The sequence below is a fragment of the Colletes latitarsis genome, chromosome 7 (genome assembly GCF_051014445.1).
Source record: "Colletes latitarsis isolate SP2378_abdomen chromosome 7, iyColLati1, whole genome shotgun sequence".
Taxonomy (NCBI): domain Eukaryota; kingdom Metazoa; phylum Arthropoda; class Insecta; order Hymenoptera; family Colletidae; genus Colletes; species Colletes latitarsis.
In genome coordinates this window covers 22,825,884-22,844,189 of record NC_135140.1, presented here as the reverse complement: position 1 = coordinate 22,844,189, position 18,306 = coordinate 22,825,884, and the positions used below count along the sequence as shown (strand labels likewise).

The window sequence follows — 18,306 nt, the reverse complement described above, 5'->3', positions numbered from 1 at the left end:
TAAAAATTGTTCTTTTATCAAGCTAGTTATTCCTTCTTATCGTTGCACGGTTCACTTTAGGTATAATTTATTGCAATCGTATTTTTATCTATGTGCGACTGATAGTCGATATTTTTCTTGTTCAACGCTCGTCGCCAATGTTGAAACGCATATCTTTACAGTAGTGTATACGCGAATACAGTCAACGAATTTACCAAGTACCTGAAATAGTTAAAAAAATTGACCATTTCGATGAATTTTTACACAAGGTAAACAAGTAGGTACGCATTACTGCAGGACAGAAAACTGACTATAATTTAAAAAGAATGTTGAGAGTGGAGCCTACGTTACGAATAATATATTTTATTGCTAAATTATGTTCGTAACACAGCATCAAATACATATACATATGTAGAAGCGTATAATCTACTTTACGCGCTTTCCTTGTTTACATAGAATTCAATTGCCACGTATGTGATTGTGCAATCGTAAAACGGAAAATCCATAAAACGCGACCGTGAAAACTATGTCGTCTTACATGCCTATTGCATATCCCATTAAAATCGATATGATTAGCATCTTGCCTCGGTAAATTAAAACTGTAACACGTGCACGAATGAAATTGATTGCACGTCTCACAGAACGAGTTCAATCGGTGAAATGTAAATTTAATAAACAAGCTTTAACGCCAAGTGTTTCTATGTTTTATTTTTTCTTTTTACACCCAACTTTTCTGTATTCGTTCATTATGTTTCTCGAGCCTCCTACGCATCGTACGATCCTTCTCAGCTCTCTTTCTTTCCCGCATCTGTCTTCTGGCCAAATCTGGATAAACGCAAGGATCGTAAGTTAATTCGTAAGCGATCGGATCGATTGGACGCTTTTTAACGACTTTCTCCGTCTTTTTCGGCGGACATTCGCCCATCTTGTACGGTTTCGTTTTAGGCAACAGTTTACCATAGACCTAGGTAACAAATTATTCGTTGAATTCGATGGTAAGTACATGATCATTTTTTTTGCGCGTAGGTTAAAGAATTTTTTAAAAGCGTTTTACAGGCATTTCGAATATCGGTCTTCCGTATTTGTCCTTTTCGCGCGGTGATTTCCTCTCGATGGGGCTTAGAGGATTTCGTGGTTTCGCTAGATCCTCTACTCTCGCAGAAGCCGAAGCGGCCAAAGCAGCCTTTTTCACCGTAAAAGGATCGGATCTGATAGCTTTGCTTTCGTGGGTGCGTGATTTTGATAATTGGTTCACGCTCGGCGGTACTGAAACGTAATGTAACGTTTGTTAATCTATTGGATTCTGATTCTGATTTGTACAACAATTCTAACCCAGACCTTTGCCTTTCAACGCTCCTCTTTTGATACGGAAAGGATCATCTTTGCACGGATGCGGTGCATACCTCCAAGCATGTTTTTCTATTTTTCTTCGTTTAGCCTTCCTCCCTTTGCCCGTCGTTTCATCAGCTTTTTCTACGGTATCGCCGCTACCGTCCTTTGATTCTCCTCCTTCTTCCAGTTCCTTGTATTTCCTTTTTCTTCCAATTCTCTTCTCCTGTTCGGCCAGAGCAGCCCTACCCCTTTCCGACCCGTCCTCGATTATTATTTTCTTCCAAGTCTCCGCGTCCTCGTCTTTTCTGTATTTTATCGTCTTGTACGACGGCAGTGCCAAGAATTTCATCCACGGCGTGATCTGAGATGAAAACTATCTTGTAATTTTCATAGGTACGCATGTAATGCCGTTTTAACCATGCACGAATACCTTGTATACGAGCGCGGTTCTCTTTATACCGTACGGTGTAAAAATTTCAGCGATTTCTTCGGGTGTCAATTGCTCGGGACAGTGAAGCAATTTCTTTGCCAGAGCAAGCTTCTTCAATCGTTCTTCGTCAACCACTTGTCTTTGCTCGCACATCGAGATTACGGGGGGTCTGCATTCTTCGGGGATATAGACGCGAGGCTGACTTAGTTCGCAGATCCTATCGGATGCCTCGTACTTGAGTGCTGCTGGGGAGACTTTGTAAAACACACGACCATAGTCGCACAGCTTTACGTTTGGCAATGCCAGAAGAATCAGTCGTCTCCACGGGACGATTGTCAACGCTGATTTCGGAATACTGTGATCCAATCTGCAATTAATACTCGGATCGGGCGTCTTGCGGGGTTCCGCCAACATCTTTAATCTTTTTCGGAAACAAAAGAGCGGCATCGACGCTCGGACCTAATAAATCGAAAAATTCCTTAAGAAATGCACGAGCAACTTTCTACGTACTTTCTCACGTTCGATCGAAAGATAAGATGCAATTTGCAGAAGCAATTTTTCGAAAACCCGACAATTTCCCTGTTTCGTGTATCTGATGAAAAAGTAATGCAGATATACGGTATTCGTCTATCCGTAATCTTTTTTACTAACTATTGGCTCGGGTTCCGGCAACTTCTTTGGCTGAGCATTAATCTTTGCCCAGGCATTGAAACGTGCCCAATCAGCCGGTGTTTCCAGCCATCCTTTCAATTTTTCCGTATGTTTCCCCGCCCTGCAAAAAACATACATATGTATATCCAATCTTTTATCCACGCGAAATAAATAATCGAAATTTCCAAGGCACGACAATGAGAAATAACAAGACGAGAAAACGTGTTATGTATACAGTCGATACGTGGAAGAATTACGTTTAACAAGTTGCGACAAATTACAAACGTATACTAGAAATATTTTTTGTTTCCTGAAATTCGTCGTTAGCGTTGGCAAAGTATACATTCAACTGCGTTATTTATTTCTGCCCTGCATTTAAATACTATAAAAACACCATAACCTCTGAAATATTTAATCTAACAATTTATTTACCTTCTTTTATCTTTCGACTTGTCTATTCTTTTTAATCTGCCCGGTGCTGTTCGTTTAGCAGTTGCAGTTCTCGGCTCAAGTCCGCGTCTTACAGCAACCGCGGGTGATTTCTTAACTTTTGGTGGCATATTTCAAGATTTTTTACATCAACTTTTAATCTAATAAAAATTACAATGATATTTAAACAACTGCTGTGCGAACAAAGTAAAATAAATATCTTCTTTACTTCTATTATCCTTACTTACAATTAATTAAGTGGTGATGACTTAGGTTAGATTTGGGTTAAATTTAAGTTTTTTCAGTTTAGTGGTAAAAATTACGGGTAAATGGATCATTAACGGTGATATGTTTCACTAGAATTCATTGTGTCGTTCATCTTCGATGACGTTATTTCATTTCTATTCTTTATTTATTCATTTTCCTGCCGAGTGAATTAATTTTTACAGTCGTCGAGGGAAATCAAACCTTCGTTTGTTTTTTTTTTTCCTATAACTTTTCGCGCAAAATTTCCAAAAAATTTCCAAACCTTTAAAATTTAACCAAGATCGCGAAACGACTTTTACTATTGCGGTACGATCGATCCGATGTTACATATGTACGTAATAACTATAAAATTCAATGGTTCTTTTAAACGTCTATTATTATTGGTTTTGCATTTCAGCTATAGTAAATTGATTATATCGGATTATCGGTTTTTTGGCCACTCGTCGTCCCTTCTTCGAAGACGCGAAAGTTTCGTGTTGTAGTTGTTGATCGTTTCAAAGTAATTATCGAAATGTTCGTAGACCTCGGCCTGTTTTGAATAAGTTTTTGGTTTGGCTAGTTCATTTAAACGTTTCGAGCAGCGTTTGTTCCTGGCCGCGACAATTCGAGCGTAGGTGTCCAACAGAAATCTCTTTTTCTTCGATTCTTGCGCATCCTTCGATTGCTCGTTGCTGTTTATCAGTTTATGGTGTCCATGTTTCACTTACGATAATAATAAATGAAAATTAATATCCATGTTCGACGGAACAACTACCAAGAAAATTGTTTATCGAATCGGGATACCCGCAGCTGCAGGAGCACTTTTCACGGACGAGCTTACGGTTGCGGCAGATACATTTTTCGCTGGTTTTCGTTTCGGCTGAGCAAGTTTGTTTATAGAGTCTGTGATTTCGTAACACAAGGCTCCAGATTTTACCTGAAATATCGTAATGATTCAATGTAATACAAAGTACAACAATTCTGTTATAATACTCACATTAAACGGATTGCGGTTGCTGGTTCTGTCAATTCTATCTTTAGGTTTTGCTAATTTCTCATATCTTAGCGCTTTATCCTGGAAAACATACTTGTTCATGTTGTTTATTTACCGATTGATTTTTAACCAAATGGCGTGTCTAGTTTTCCAAATTTCCGAATAGTCGAAATTTCTAAGGTGAAAGTGACAAGGTGAACAGAAAATTTAGAAAATTACGGAGAATTTTTAGCAATTGCGTCGAGGGGTTAAATGTAATGTGTGACAATGAAGCGATGATGGTCGTGCATCGTGAAGCGGAATCCTCGCTAACTTCAACTCTTTTGTGGTAACGAATCATTTGTCCACAAACAGAAACTGTAAAATTCAAAATTTACAGAAAACCTAATTGACAATAAATTAATTGTTAGAAAATGTGAGTCACATAGTTTTTAAACGTCTAAATTAACAATAAGAATTCACCGAGTCCTGGAAACAATCTTCACAAGTGTTCACCTTCCAAATGATCGAATCAAAGTAAATACTTGCTTCCTGTAATTTGTAAATTTGTTCGTTCACAAAGGATTTCTTACGCGATAGATACCAAACGTCGCCAGACACAGCGGTCAAAAAACACCGCGGTAAATTAAAAACTTACTGGTGTGCACCTAGAAAAGTGAGAAGCATCAAATCCAGCAGCAATCAATTGACGAAAACTGAGAAACCAAAAAAAGTAAGGTCTACTATACCGTGTTCTCCTAACACAAATTGCTTAGATTGCACTGTCGTACAATCGCTAGTTCTCGTCGAATTTTTTAATTAAATGTTAATTTCATTTCAGAGACGTCGTAAGAAAACGCGAAACTTGAAACGCGATATACTTGGACAATCAAAATCTGGTAAATTTCAATCGAAACAAAACCATCGTTCCGCCAATGTAAATTTCATTTCTTCGACTTCTTGTTATAATGTTTTCATTATACATATGTAGTGTAGCACATTAATGACTCGCTCGACCATTTGTCACGTTAAGGTAATGGAATCTAATCGAAAGTGTAAAATCGGGAAATCCTGTTCTACGGCGAAAGGAAAAAGTACCGTTTACCCCCGCAAATCGTTATGTGCAAACAGTTTGGTGACAAATTATACAACAAAATCCAAAATACGAAATTCTTCCGCAATTGTGCTGCCCAAGAAATTAGGAGTCCGATTATTTTCTCTAGGTTTGAATTCATATTCTTTTCATTAGCATTCTCTTGCTAACTACGTTAAGATCATTTGTCAATTATTTGCATCTTGAAAACCAGTAACCAAAAGACTAAAGGAATTGACCAACTCTGGAAATATAGTATAGTACGAGACGATCGTCGAAATGGATAGGTATTAATAGTTTTTCGTTTTTCTATCATGTATCGATATTCCTATATTATGAAACATCGAATAAAGTGATAAATAACGAACGTATTTAAAAACTTGGAAATTTATTTTAATCGATATGTATAAAAATATTGATGGACGGCATAAGGTACGCGTAAAGTTATTACATATGATAAAATCTTACCGTATAATTAATGTAAAATTTCAAAATGGACGGATCAGATCTAAATCTGAAAATTACAAGCGAATACTGGGTATTCCAAGTTATCCTTGACAACTTGTCGAGAAAAGTTTGCTCGAAATTGTATCCTCGAATAAATTCAACTTTCGAAACCTCACTTTATAAAATCATATTTGTCTCCGACCCCTCCCCCCCCCCTCAAAAAAAAAAAAAAAAAAAAAAAAGAACAACAACAACAGTTAACTTGGAACACCCTGCAACACAAATATCTTCCAAAAACTATGGTCTGGGTTGTATGCACATTTCGTGTATAACACAGTGACAGCTAGACGCATCGTAATCATCTCGGTGCAAAGTTACATACATCTTTGTTTTCTTTCAATATACATTTATATATTAATTAGATATTCATTGGTCAAGAAAAAATATGCCAACTTTTATCTACTGAACACGTAAGTGAGTATAATCATAGCTATCGTGGCTAATACCGACTGCTCTATAGCTGATGCACCAGCGTTGCAATCTACGATCCTTCTAGCTCTCATGAAATCTGGACCTAAATATGCACTAAACTCCCGTTTCTCCGGTGGTATTACCACCAGTTGTTGCGTGGCATCTTGGAAAATCAGATCACTGTAAGGCGGCTGGCTGTAAAACATGCTGAAACTAAATTCATCCTGCTCCTTTCGGCCGTAGAACTGTTGGGCATAAATAAAGAGATTTATGTAAGCGTTTATCTGCGTTTCGTTATATCCGTAATATCCGCCACGGGTGACTATCGCGTTCGCTGTGACTTTTCCTAGATTACAATGCACGTAATCGGTAGTCGGTCGACGAGTCCCATCCGGGCAAAGTAGCTCAAAGTCTTTTGTGAATGTATTACGCGCCCACGTTTCTCGTCGCTTCCCATCAGTGTTCTCAGCGACCGTTGTGTGTTTAACGAAGGCTACGTCTCCTCCTCCCTCGACTAAACACCTAAACGCACCTGTATATCCAAAGTAATCTTCAGACGCATCTCGCCGGCAGTAACGAAAACTCGCACCGTGACAAAGGTCGCACATATTATCGTAAGGCACCCCTGCAACGTATAATGAAAATTTCGGTAATTCATGATAACCGACTGACAAAAGTACAACGAATCTTGGAATCACAGTCACCTGTATTATATTCGGTACTGAGCGCGCCTGGCACGCAAGATTTACTAAAATATTCAGCAGCGGCGCGAACAGAGTCGCAACCGTAGCCCCTGATCCAAGTGTTGGAAATTAGATACGCCAAAGGGTATACCCAACCCGCGGCCGTGTTAATTCCCGTATGACAAGTATACTTGTTCTTCAAATAAGTCAAATCTGTATTATCGTCTTCTTCCTTCGCCACCGCGACCACGTAATATTCTGGTGTCGGTAGATTGTAAACTTCCGATATAAAGGGGATCAAATCGAAACGCAGACCGGCGGTGTATACATCGCTGGTATCTAATACTGCTACATCGGTGATTCTAACAAAAAGCAATCTAATTTTATCAATTCCTTAATTCTAAAGAGTATTTTTTTTACTCGGCCAAGATTGCCATTTATTCAAAGTATACGTACCCGCTTTGTATAGCTTGCATGCAATGAATCTGACTATGACCTTTGTAACAATTTAATTCTGGTTTTAATAGTTGCGCTTTTAATGCCATCTGAAACAAAAACGGATCGGAATAAAACAAAAATGCTTTTTAACGGTGCGGTGAAAGATTTTTTCGAATCTTTACCTTCATTTTCATACACTTTTCCATTTCTGGATCCGATGTAACGCATAAGGTCATCCTATTCACTGGGCAACGACGAACTCCCAATATCGGGTCTAGAGAGCTACCTAAATATCCACCATAAGTTTGATCTTTTTCAGGCAATTGAATAAAATCATGCGCCGAATCCTAAAATCATACAATTTAATGCGAGACTCGTCTAAACAAGTTTAACGAATTTCATAAACGTAAATATATTTACAGAGAAAATTAAGTTGTGATGCATTCCGTATCTTGGTGCAGATTCGAATAGGTTAAAAGTCTCTATCGGTTGTACGTTCGTCGATTCTGGTTTATCCCACGAATTTAATTCGTTACCGTTGTAACTTGGATCGTATGCGTTGCGATTTTCAAAATTATCTGTATTGTATTCGTTCGGATTAACGTATCCGCTTCTATTAAAATTATTCTCACCAAATCTGTTATTATAGCCAGGTCGATTTTCGAAACGATCATCGTATGGTTCAGTCGAATTTTTCGCGTTACGTTTATTTAATATATCCACTGCTTTTTGTAAAAACCGTTGATATAAACGACGAGTCTCGATTTTCGTTGCGGACGATGTGACTATCACACGCGATGGAACAGTACCCCAGTTACAACGTTTATATTCATCGACCGACTTGCGCGTGCCGTCTCGACAAAGTAATTCAAATTGTTCTTTCTTCACAGAATCTGTGAAAAGCAAACGATCGCCGTTAATAATTTTATAATTGCAGGAACGATCGATGAAATGGCAAACTAAAAACCCACTAAAATCAAAAGTAGTTGATGTCATTTCATCTACAGTTGTGTGTAACAAAAAAGCAATTTCTCCTGCTTCCACCAAACACCTAAATGCTCCTTCGTATCCTGAATAAGGATCTGACTTTGTACACCTTCCTCCAGGTATTTTTCCAATGCACAGCTTGCATAACTGGTCAGAGTTATCACCTAAAATTTAAATTCATTATAAATTAACTATAAACTACATGTACAATTAATATTTATTAGTATTAATACTAATTTACCTAGTGGATTGTATTTATCGATCAATGAATTTACAGCACAGCTAGGTCCAAAATATTTGATAGCAGATTTCACATGATTATTGCAATCGATAATTTCTAAACCACCTTGCTTCATCAGCTAAATTCATAAACAACAGAAAATTGTATTCTTAAATGTACAGAGATTGTTTGAAAATATAATAAAATAAAATAAAATTCAGTTTACTATATGTATAGGAATAATCCAACCAGCAAGCATTCCAAGCCCGGCAAAGCAAGCCTTTTTACCCCTCAAATCATTTAAACTCTGAACATCCGGTAACGACCCTTTTTTAATAACTGCAACAGCATACTGATAATTCACGTTATTTTTGTATATTTCTTGCATTATTGGTATTAAGCTATGATATCTTCCAGCTATAAAAATTTCTCCCGCATCCAAAGTGGTTATGTGTGCCTTCTCATGATCCAACATAGCCATGCAGTCTTCTTTGTTTAATGCTTGTTTGCATTGCACAGAAATATAATTATAGTCAAAAAATGCTATCTCACGATCAACTGCTCTTGAAAATGCATTGCACTTATCTTGTTCAGACTCGGATATTGTACACCATACAACAGTATTATTGAGATTTTGGCCTGTGAATAAATTTTATAGAATATGTATGTATGTAAATAATCGCATAATTATATACGCAACAACACTACAATTAAGAAAGGATATATGTATATTACACGAACGAAAGTGAAATTTTATTTGAAATTATAAACATGATATTCAAAAGTAATCTAGAAAACGAAAATATTTTTTATACCATGTATTTGAAGGCAGAATAAACTGAAAATTATTAAGAATACGTTTTTATAGTTTTCGAACGACATTTTTAGAACTTTCTCAGTGCAAATATCAATTAAGACGGAAGACAACACCCAACACCGTGATACTATAAGCCCTGCTTAGTCACAGCAGTTCCCAACGTGATCAATATTCAGAAAATTTTCTGATTTTTGTCAAGTATAAATTAAAGAATTATTGATATTTTTTATTATCGTGTTTAGTAAGAATATTTAATAAATTCTTATTGATTTTTGTTTCGTCGAATTCGTTATGCAATATGTAGAATTTCTGAAAGAACTCCGTGCACAAAATATAGTTGGGAACTCCTGTTATAGTACGCATTTTACATACACGTTACTATAGAATAAATACGTGTACTCATTGCCCACGTACTATTTAGAGGACCTCGATAAGGCCCTCTACTACTACTATTGCCATAGTGTTCTACGTTTCGTCTAAGCAATGCAACCGATAATGACACAGTTGTTCCTGGAAGTAACATTTTTTATTGCCAATGGCATGGTGTAAAAATGTATTTTGCTAATAGCATAACCGAGTAACATTGCGCGTCGATAATGCACGAATTAAATCTTAACGTGTGTCATAATTATGCGTACATTCGATCAGAAGATATGTGTATTTGGGGCAAAGGACATATCCTTTTCGGTCAAGCGACCGATAGATATTTGCTAGATGAAAAAAAGTGCTGTTAGTTAAGGTTCGATCGATGTGTGTATTCAAACTAGTCTGAAAGAAGTATGTAAGAAGAAAGTGTCTTATTTTACTAATCTCCGATTCTCGTGCGAAATACCACGAATCCTCAAACAGAAATATTTAACGTATCGATGAAGCGATAACTTTTATGCAATGCGTTTAGCATTAATCCTATTTAACAAAATTGATCGTAAACAAGAACACAGAAAATGAATATGAAAGGCTCAATAACATTATTTGAATAAAAATCTATTGTTTGATCAATAAAACCTAATAAGACTGTTCATTCGATGAATAAATTTACTTTTAAATTTAAGATATATTGCTTACATACTTGTTATTCAGCATGGAAGTTATTTGGAAGAGTATAAAATTCAAATACATATTTGCTTGCATTCTAATCACTTTTGTCATTTCATGCTTGATAAGTATTGCCCCTATAAGTATAGGTAAGACACTAGTTGTTTCAATATTTTAAATATAAACTACAGAAGGTTCAAAAAGTACATGGAACTTATAATTTCAGATGAATGCAAATGTGAAATAGTTACACTGCCAAGTCGGTACAATAATCATAAACAAGAAGACAATGGCGATAAAAGTTATAAAAAATCAGTCCATCGTTTAGCTATACTTGTGCCATTTAGAGATCGCTTTGAAGAGCTATTAATGTTTGCTCCACATATGAAGAAATTTTTAGATAAGCAAAATATAGATTATCATATATTCGTACTCAACCAGGTATATTTTTGTTCCGACATAATCAGCAATAAATTAAACAAAGTAATTTAAATTTACTAATAGCATTTCTGTTTTCATAGGTTGATAGATTTAGATTTAATCGAGCCTCTCTTATAAATGTAGGCTTCCTTCAAGTTAACAAAGAGTTTGATTACATAGCAATGCACGATGTAGATTTATTACCTATAAATGATGAATTATTATACTCTTTTCCCACCAAAGGTCCATACCATATATCTTCCCCGGAATTACATCCTCGATACCATTATCCAACATTTGTTGGAGGCATATTAATTATTAAAAGGTACCATATCACAATGGTTCTTAGTATACGTGGTATAGTAAAAATGTGTTGCGTCGATGTAATAATAGAAAAATATTTTTACAGAGAACATTTTACACAGGTAAATGGAATGTCTAATAAATATTGGGGATGGGGTCTTGAAGATGATGAATTCTATGTTAGATTGAAAGAAGCTGGTTTAACTGTTACAAGACCGCAAAATATATCTACTGGAACGCACAATACATTCAAGTAAGATAAATTGCATAAAATAATGTATCACCTATTGATTTAGATATACATATAGAGTAGTGCCCACATAAATGACCAAGCTCGGGACCGATCGCGGTCATTTATGTGGGCATGGTTACTTCTCAGAATTCAACGGAGATAAGGAAAGTGGATAAGTGCGAGTGAGATACAATAGCTGGCACTCGAAACCATAATATATACAATGTATCGATAACGTGATAAACTTGGCTTTCAAGAATTGATGGAGATAACCGCGGACGCTTAAGTGGGCAAAAGTGCGGTCACTTAAGTGGGCACTACTGTACCTATACATCAATTATTATATTGGTTACATTAATTTCAGACATATACACGATAGAAATCATAGGAAACGAGATATGATCAAGTGTTACAACCAACGAGAAATTACTCGAAAACGCGATCGTCAGACCGGCTTAAATAATGTTTCTTATAAAATATTAGGTACGATTAAAATGTCCATTGGGGATACTCCATTAACCGTCCTTAATATTTCTCTAATGTGCGATAAATTAAATACACCTTGGTGCGAATGTGATAAGCTAGTAGGATCTAAGGATGGAAAATCTAAGGAAAAAAAAAAGGTCAATAATAACAAGTCTGCCACCGGATTATAACTATATCGATAAAAACTGTATTTAAAAAAAATATATATATATGTATATAATGTATTTACACGTTAATGATCCTATTCAAACTAATACAAATATTTTGAATAAAGTGATCATACCGAATAATTAAATAATATCAAGGCTATTTAATTTTATAGAAGCGTTATTATGCTATTAGTGTTAAGAATCAATTTTAAATTTGCAGCTCTATTAGCTTGGCCTTACCCATGAAAAAAAATATGCCGTAGACGGGAGGTCAGATTTCAGTTGTTAGAGCGAGAAGGCAAATGTGAGCCTTTCTCTCTCGACTCTCACGAGGCGGTCCGAAATTACTTCGGGCAACTTCGGAGAATCGAGAAAGAGGGCATGCGTCAGTTTGCCTTCGTCGACTTTCCGAAACTCCCCGAGCTCATGTACGCGTGATCTGGCATCGTGTGAGAGAGCACCTTCGGTGCCATTCTGGCATCTCTGTATCCCGATGATCATTGAATGTCTGATCTAGCCTATATCATAGACAATAGAATAAAATTGAAAGGCAATTTTCTTCGTGTCACATGAATTTTGTGGGCTCGTGAGACTCCTGATCACTTTCATGTCGCTTTCGAATGAACTAAAATACAAACTCTATTTGGTGCGGAAATTAAAACTAAATAAAATTGTGAATAGTATTTGTTTTAGAAGCAAGCATTAAAAATATTACTTTCACAAACGAGATATGATCGTTCCTAAAGATGTCGATGATACGATGAAACATCTATTCTATACTTATTCTATGGCGATACTATATGCATGCGAGGAAATCGATTTTAACGCCCCCTTAACAGTATAGCTGGTTATTGCTAGAATTTCTGCAACAAGTTGCGGTGTACACTTGTGTGTTGTATGAAGTAAGATAAAAAAGGAAACGACGTTTCTCATTATATAATAAACATTTATCAAATTGTAAAATACAACGTCGTGTAAAATTATTGAAAAAATTAATTATAATTTTTGTTATAATTTAATTAATAAATTTATATTTCGTTACTCCTAAACTATTGTAGTTTATGAATATATAATATATATAAAATACAAATTTTCAAAACGGTACCATAATTACCACAATTACAGAAAGTGATGATAAAGTCACTGCCTTCGATTCTAATTAAAATTAAATAATTACCGTTGCTTCATGTTATAGTATATGTATTTTGGACGATGAATGTGTGGTCGATTGCGTATCATCGATTTGCATTATATTTAAAAAATAATTTAAACAACGGACATTTCGATTAAAAATATTTTACCTCTTCTCCAGTTTCATAATTGACTGCATCTGTTTATCCCGTTAGAAACATAAATTGTTACTAAGGCGTTTGCGATAAAGTATTTAAATATATAAACAATTCTACGAAAAAGTGAAAGTTTATCTAAATACTTTGCTACAAGTGGCTCAAGGTCGATCGTCGTAGTAATAAAATCGATCTTTAAGAATTCAATACCGATACAAGTAAATACTCGTAGATCACGGTGAATTCAGATAACCAGAGTACTTGTAGATACCGCAATAATACTTTCGGTGTATCATACGTGAGTGACATTATTATAAAAAAAGATGGGTGCCAGCAATTGTAAAGGGTTTCTTCCAGGAAGTTCTAGAGTCACTCCAGACAAATCGTCGAAAACAGGTGTGAACTATATTTAAAAAAAAAAAAAAAAAAAAAAAAAAAAAAAAAAAATTAGTATATATTCGCAATTACGTAAATATTTCGTAATATAAATCGATGGTAAATTTGAGCAGGTATGTACATAACGTACGCTGATGTCCTTCTAAGCATAAATGCGTAGTTATGTGTACGCAAATATAAATCTATTTCAGTAAAATTCTATTAAATATTAATTACAATATTAGATCAATTTATTAAAACTTATGTTTAAATTTGCAGGTAAATAATTACTACATAAAATTGTATCGACAATTCCATTTGTGTACGATTTAATACAATGAGTATTCCCACTGATCGATTTCATGAATGCATGTATAGTTAACAGCCTCGTATGATACGTGAAATTTTTCCTATTCAATAATGTCATCGTTTACTGATTATCTTTGTTCGTTAAATTGATAAAAAAGATAAAAACGATCCGTGAAACTATATAGCGAAATGTAAATTACTGTATACAATTAAATTGCACGCGAAAACGTAGGTACAAACAATACATGCGTACATAACCTTATATGATACTAACTTGAGTATCACTGCAGTTTTTTTTATGGTCGTATACTATTTTTAACGAGAATCGTAACAATGTTAATTTTAAAAATTCTTCACACTACGAGTAATTGGTGCAATTTTAAACAACGTGACAAATAGTAAAATACTTTGGCAATACACACACATATGCGTTTGTACACTATAAATCGTTTTACACGTTTAGCGTGTAACACAATTTCTTATGTTCGTTTAAAGATACACAAAGTGGGGATGTCAGAATCAAAGTCTGAAAAGAAAAATCATATTTGCAGTGAGTGTAATAAACCGAAAGAAGATATTAGAGCGTCGCGTAATAGTTCGAAATGTTGCTGTAGTTGTGAGTTACTAGCTGCTCGTTCGTACGTCAACGATATTATTTATTATAATATATAATCTTGCTTCTATCTATAAGCGAACCGCGATTTATATAATTACGAGGTATTCGTAATAAAGAATAGGTATTTAATTCTGTTGATAACCAGGATGACTTACATTAATTTAGGCAAGCCAGAAAAGTATGATTACATCGAAGACGTGGTGTGCAAAGAAACGGATATCAACGAAAATGAAATGAAACTTTTGCCACTTGGAGATGCTGGGACAAAAATTTTATTGATTAAACAAAAAGGAGAGTTGCATGCTATTGGTACAAAATGTACACATTATGGGGCATTACTCCATACAGGAGCATTGGGGGATGGAAGGATAAGATGTCCATGGCACGGTGCATGTTTTAACATTAGAACGGGAGATATAGAAGATTATCCAGGCTTAGACTCTTTACCGTGTTATAAAGTATTCTAACAAATAATCAAATTGATATGCAACAATCTGTAAATATTGTTAGTCGATATGTATTATTTAATTAAACAGGTAAACGTGGACGATGCTGGACTTGTACGGGTGAAAGCAAATCGTAAAGATCTGGATTTGAATAGACGCGTAAAAAAAATGCACGAAACAGATGTCAATAACAAAACTACTGTTGTGATAGTCGGAGGTGGACCAGCTGCTGCAACTTGTGCAGAAAGTTTACGGCAAGAGGAGTTTACAGGAAACATTATTATGGTTTGTAAAGAAAATACAGTTCCATACGATAGGGTAAAAGTATCAAAGGTTTTGGACTTTGATATTGATAAAGCAGCCTTAAGACCACAATCATTTTATGATACTCACAATATTCAAATGAAACTTGGCGTGGAGGCTACAGGTAATAAATCCTTATAAATTGGTTGGTTCGCTGTAGTTGAACTAAATTGTATTTTACAATTGTATTACAGGCCTGAATGTAAGCAAAAACGTTGTTCTGTTGAGTAATAATGAGGAATTAACTTACAATTATTTATTCATCTGTACTGGTAGCAAGCCTAGACTGCCAGATACACCTGGCATTAATCTATCTAATATTTATGTGTTAAGGGATTATACAGATTCTCGTGCTGTACATTCCAAATTGACACCTAAAACGCATATTGTAATACTTGGGCTAGGCTTTATCGGTATGGAAGCAGCTGCTTATTGCGTAGGTAAATGTGCATCCATTACCATTATAGGCAGAGGTATGGTACCTCTACAATCGGTTTTAGGCACAGAGATTGGTAATAGAGTTAAACAAGAATTTGAAGAGAAAGGTAACATTTTATTTTGTCGTTTGATTTCTATCAAATTAAATAAAAAATAATAAGATATTTTGTTGAAGGTGTTAAATTTATATTTGAAAAGAATATTATGAAATTTGTTGCGAAGGAAGACGACGAAAATATTATAGGTTCGGTTGTACTTACCGATGACACGGTACTTCCTGCCGATATAGTTATTATTGGAATTGGATCTACATTTTACACGGATTGGATAAAAGATTCGCCGATCGAAATGTTACAAGATGGTAGTGTAAAAGTGAATAAGGTACGGTACTTTGGCATACCCCAATAATCGTTTTAAGTATTATTGTTAGGAAATGTTTAATATTCTGTGTACAATTTTAGTACTTGAAAACTAACGTAGAAAATGTATATGCCGGCGGTGATATAGCGTATGCACCGTTATTTGATTCTGATAATACTTCAGCAGCAATAGGTCATTATTCTTTGGCGCATTATCATGGAAAAATAGCAGCATTAAATATATGTGCAAAAAGTACAGAATTAAATACTGTTCCATTTTTCTGGACAACGTTATTTGGAAGAAGTTATCGATATGCGGGTACACGTTTATAATTAGTTTTTTTCTACACAAGTAGTAAGTATAATATAGCATTTTTATCATAATTTGTAATGCATTCAGGGCATGGAAAACCAGACAGGATGAAAATCTATGGGTCCTTGGAAAACTTTGAATTTTTTGCATTATACATTAAAGATGGTAAAGTTATTGCAATGAGTAGCGTAGGCGCAGATCCTGTTGTATCTGATTTTGCAAATTTTCTATACGAAGGAAAGTCGTTGACGGAAGAAATGGTCGATAAAAATCCATTTGGTTGGATACAGAATAAACCGAAAAACTTACTTGAACGATTTCAAAACGTATCTACCGTAAATCCATAAAAGCAAGCTATTTAGCGAAATGTTAAAGAACAAGCTGTTAACTTTTGTTTTATATTTTATGTAAGAAATAGCAGGAGATTAACAAAGTATTCTGAAATGCATTTTTGCAACTATATAATTTAAGTTATTGTTTAGAAATGAAATTAAAAATTTGTGACTTTAAAATTATGTTTTCGTACGATATATATATATATATATATATATATATATATATATATTTTTATATACGCGTGGATCGTGTATGTAATACATTCAAAGTATTTCTTTTTTTTATCCATTTGAATACATTTTATAACGGTATTCTATACACGATAGTATCATTGTAGAACATGTCTGAACAGATAGTTTATAACAACAATAAAGAAAAAAAGGAATAAAAAAAGATACGTATTTATCATTGAGTTACCAGTAAACGATTAAATACATTTAAGTTTAATAAAACAATAAGGCACTATTACCCATAAAATACATATTAATCCCAAACTTCGTTTACCATTAAATGATTTAATCGATCCGCAATAGTAACCTCCCTGTTAAATTTTACATTTTTTTCTTCTTGCCATTGCTGCTGTACTTTAGCGTGTCTTATCGCTTTAAATTCACTCATATGACCATGGGATTGTTGGACAGTAAGATAGGGATGTCTCAATAGTAACATGTTTTCTTCCTCTCGTTCAAGATCAATCTTAAATTGAATTATATCCTTCAAAGTTGGCTTTTTTTCGATGCGATGCTTCCTGTATATGTAATTATACGTATATACACCACTTGCATTGTTTATAACAACATGCGATAATACCAATCTCTTAAAGTGAAAATTCTTTTATTGAAATCTTAACAATAATTACTTTTAAATGTATCGTGTTGATGCTTTTCTCTACCACGCTTACGTTAATATTTATAACATAATACTGAAGTACGATGTGAGAATAGCCGTTAAATAAACGTTAGGTTAAAAAAGTGCACCAATTACTCGTACATACCCTCGATATCGATATGGAATGTTATGAACTTTATAAAAAAGTATACTTGTAATACGCATCTCGATTACAGTTTTCTTTTCTTTAGATACGTTTTGTTGTTATCGTCGTTAATTATTACTGCAATGTTCAACTTCCGCAACCTCCTACCACAGACGATGTATATGAGTAGACTGTTCACCTTATGGACTTTCGTAGCTGATGTTAGCGGCCTCTTCTCATAGATGGCGGTCAGTTGAAAAACTATATGGCAGACTTTGTGCCAAATAGAGACGTTAATTAAACATTAAACATTGAACATTTTATTAACAACAAATGTATATGAGCTTGTACATAAAGAGCTTGTGCATTCAAACTTTTATTTTTAATTAATAAAAAAGAATAAATATCAAACAAGTGAAATAAATATATAAGTCTTCTTTACCAACAGTAACTCGTAAAAACCTAATTTCCGCAAGTTTGTTATAGATGCCTCCAGAATCATTATTCTAACAGGCACCACATTGGTACAGCTGTAGTGTGTGCGTATTGATTATGGGGGGATTGCAAAGAATAATCGAATATTAATTATCAGACGGCAGACCAGGTGCAGAAATTTTTCACAAACGAGAAAGGTCTAAAAATTATTTTTGGTTGCAGGAGTTACTTACAATCATTTTTGGTCAAGAGTCATACCAGCGAAATCCTATCCCCTTTCGAGAAAAAAATTCTAA

The 18,306-nt window shown here is 34.7% G+C and overlaps 6 protein-coding genes across 16 annotated transcripts; 3 read left to right on the top strand and 3 right to left on the bottom strand.

Annotated features, from left to right (window-relative positions):
• Positions 1 to 119: 119 nt before the first annotated feature.
• Positions 120 to 3,193, bottom strand: LOC143343890 (uncharacterized). Of its 3 annotated transcripts, XM_076769247.1 has the most exons (7): positions 3,070 to 3,193; positions 2,825 to 2,982; positions 2,393 to 2,513; positions 1,742 to 2,200; positions 1,318 to 1,672; positions 1,034 to 1,245; positions 120 to 943 (listed from the first exon to the last, which is right to left on the bottom strand). In XM_076769247.1, exons 2-7 carry the CDS (start codon positions 2,950 to 2,952, stop codon positions 698 to 700), a joined length of 1,521 nt encoding a protein of 506 aa, XP_076625362.1. In that variant the 5' UTR covers positions 2,953 to 2,982; positions 3,070 to 3,193; the 3' UTR covers positions 120 to 697. The 3 variants fall into 3 exon arrangements, with proteins under 3 accessions (XP_076625362.1, XP_076625365.1, XP_076625363.1); XM_076769250.1 differs by lacking the exon at positions 3,070 to 3,193 and having other exon boundaries at positions 803 to 943; positions 1,383 to 1,672; positions 2,825 to 3,063; XM_076769248.1 differs by lacking the exon at positions 3,070 to 3,193 and having other exon boundaries at positions 822 to 1,245; positions 1,383 to 1,672; positions 2,825 to 3,062.
• On the bottom strand, positions 3,092 to 4,203 carry LOC143343892 (uncharacterized). Its single transcript, XM_076769252.1, has 3 exons — positions 4,065 to 4,203; positions 3,872 to 4,004; positions 3,092 to 3,790 (listed from the first exon to the last, which is right to left on the bottom strand). The coding sequence occupies exons 1-3, from the start codon at positions 4,161 to 4,163 to the stop codon at positions 3,510 to 3,512; spliced, it is 513 nt and encodes a 170-aa protein (XP_076625367.1). The 5' UTR covers positions 4,164 to 4,203; the 3' UTR covers positions 3,092 to 3,509.
• A 237-nt stretch (positions 4,204 to 4,440) lies between these two features.
• On the top strand, positions 4,441 to 5,764 carry LOC143343893 (uncharacterized). Its single transcript, XM_076769254.1, has 5 exons — positions 4,441 to 4,577; positions 4,641 to 4,773; positions 4,882 to 4,977; positions 5,074 to 5,263; positions 5,348 to 5,764. The coding sequence occupies exons 1-5, from the start codon at positions 4,564 to 4,566 to the stop codon at positions 5,392 to 5,394; spliced, it is 480 nt and encodes a 159-aa protein (XP_076625369.1). The 5' UTR covers positions 4,441 to 4,563; the 3' UTR covers positions 5,395 to 5,764.
• Positions 5,765 to 5,811: 47 nt separating this feature from the next.
• On the bottom strand, positions 5,812 to 9,479 carry Tsf2 (transferrin 2). Its single transcript, XM_076767694.1, has 9 exons — positions 9,195 to 9,479; positions 8,606 to 9,018; positions 8,401 to 8,518; positions 8,144 to 8,323; positions 7,593 to 8,065; positions 7,355 to 7,519; positions 7,191 to 7,279; positions 6,756 to 7,096; positions 5,812 to 6,676 (listed from the first exon to the last, which is right to left on the bottom strand). The coding sequence occupies exons 1-9, from the start codon at positions 9,259 to 9,261 to the stop codon at positions 6,036 to 6,038; spliced, it is 2,487 nt and encodes an 828-aa protein (XP_076623809.1). The 5' UTR covers positions 9,262 to 9,479; the 3' UTR covers positions 5,812 to 6,035.
• Positions 9,480 to 9,619: 140 nt separating this feature from the next.
• Beta4galt7 (beta-1,4-galactosyltransferase 7) lies at positions 9,620 to 12,011 on the top strand. The gene is made up of 5 exons (XM_076767704.1): positions 9,620 to 10,380; positions 10,458 to 10,672; positions 10,753 to 10,976; positions 11,061 to 11,207; positions 11,551 to 12,011. The coding sequence occupies exons 1-5, from the start codon at positions 10,278 to 10,280 to the stop codon at positions 11,840 to 11,842; spliced, it is 981 nt and encodes a 326-aa protein (XP_076623819.1). The 5' UTR covers positions 9,620 to 10,277; the 3' UTR covers positions 11,843 to 12,011.
• A 173-nt stretch (positions 12,012 to 12,184) lies between these two features.
• LOC143343144 (apoptosis-inducing factor 3) lies at positions 12,185 to 17,100 on the top strand. 9 transcript variants are annotated; one of them, XM_076767697.1, is made up of 8 exons: positions 13,674 to 14,019; positions 14,287 to 14,407; positions 14,573 to 14,865; positions 14,944 to 15,280; positions 15,351 to 15,701; positions 15,770 to 15,975; positions 16,056 to 16,272; positions 16,354 to 17,100. In XM_076767697.1, the coding sequence occupies exons 2-8, from the start codon at positions 14,302 to 14,304 to the stop codon at positions 16,611 to 16,613; spliced, it is 1,770 nt and encodes a 589-aa protein (XP_076623812.1). In that variant the 5' UTR covers positions 13,674 to 14,019; positions 14,287 to 14,301; the 3' UTR covers positions 16,614 to 17,100. The 9 variants fall into 9 exon arrangements, with proteins under 9 accessions (XP_076623813.1, XP_076623818.1, XP_076623812.1 ...); XM_076767699.1 differs by having other exon boundaries at positions 13,675 to 14,019; positions 14,287 to 14,341; positions 16,354 to 17,099; XM_076767698.1 differs by lacking the exons at positions 13,674 to 14,019; positions 14,287 to 14,407 and adding an exon at positions 12,185 to 13,503 and having other exon boundaries at positions 16,354 to 17,099.
• Positions 17,101 to 18,306: the final 1,206 nt, after the last annotated feature.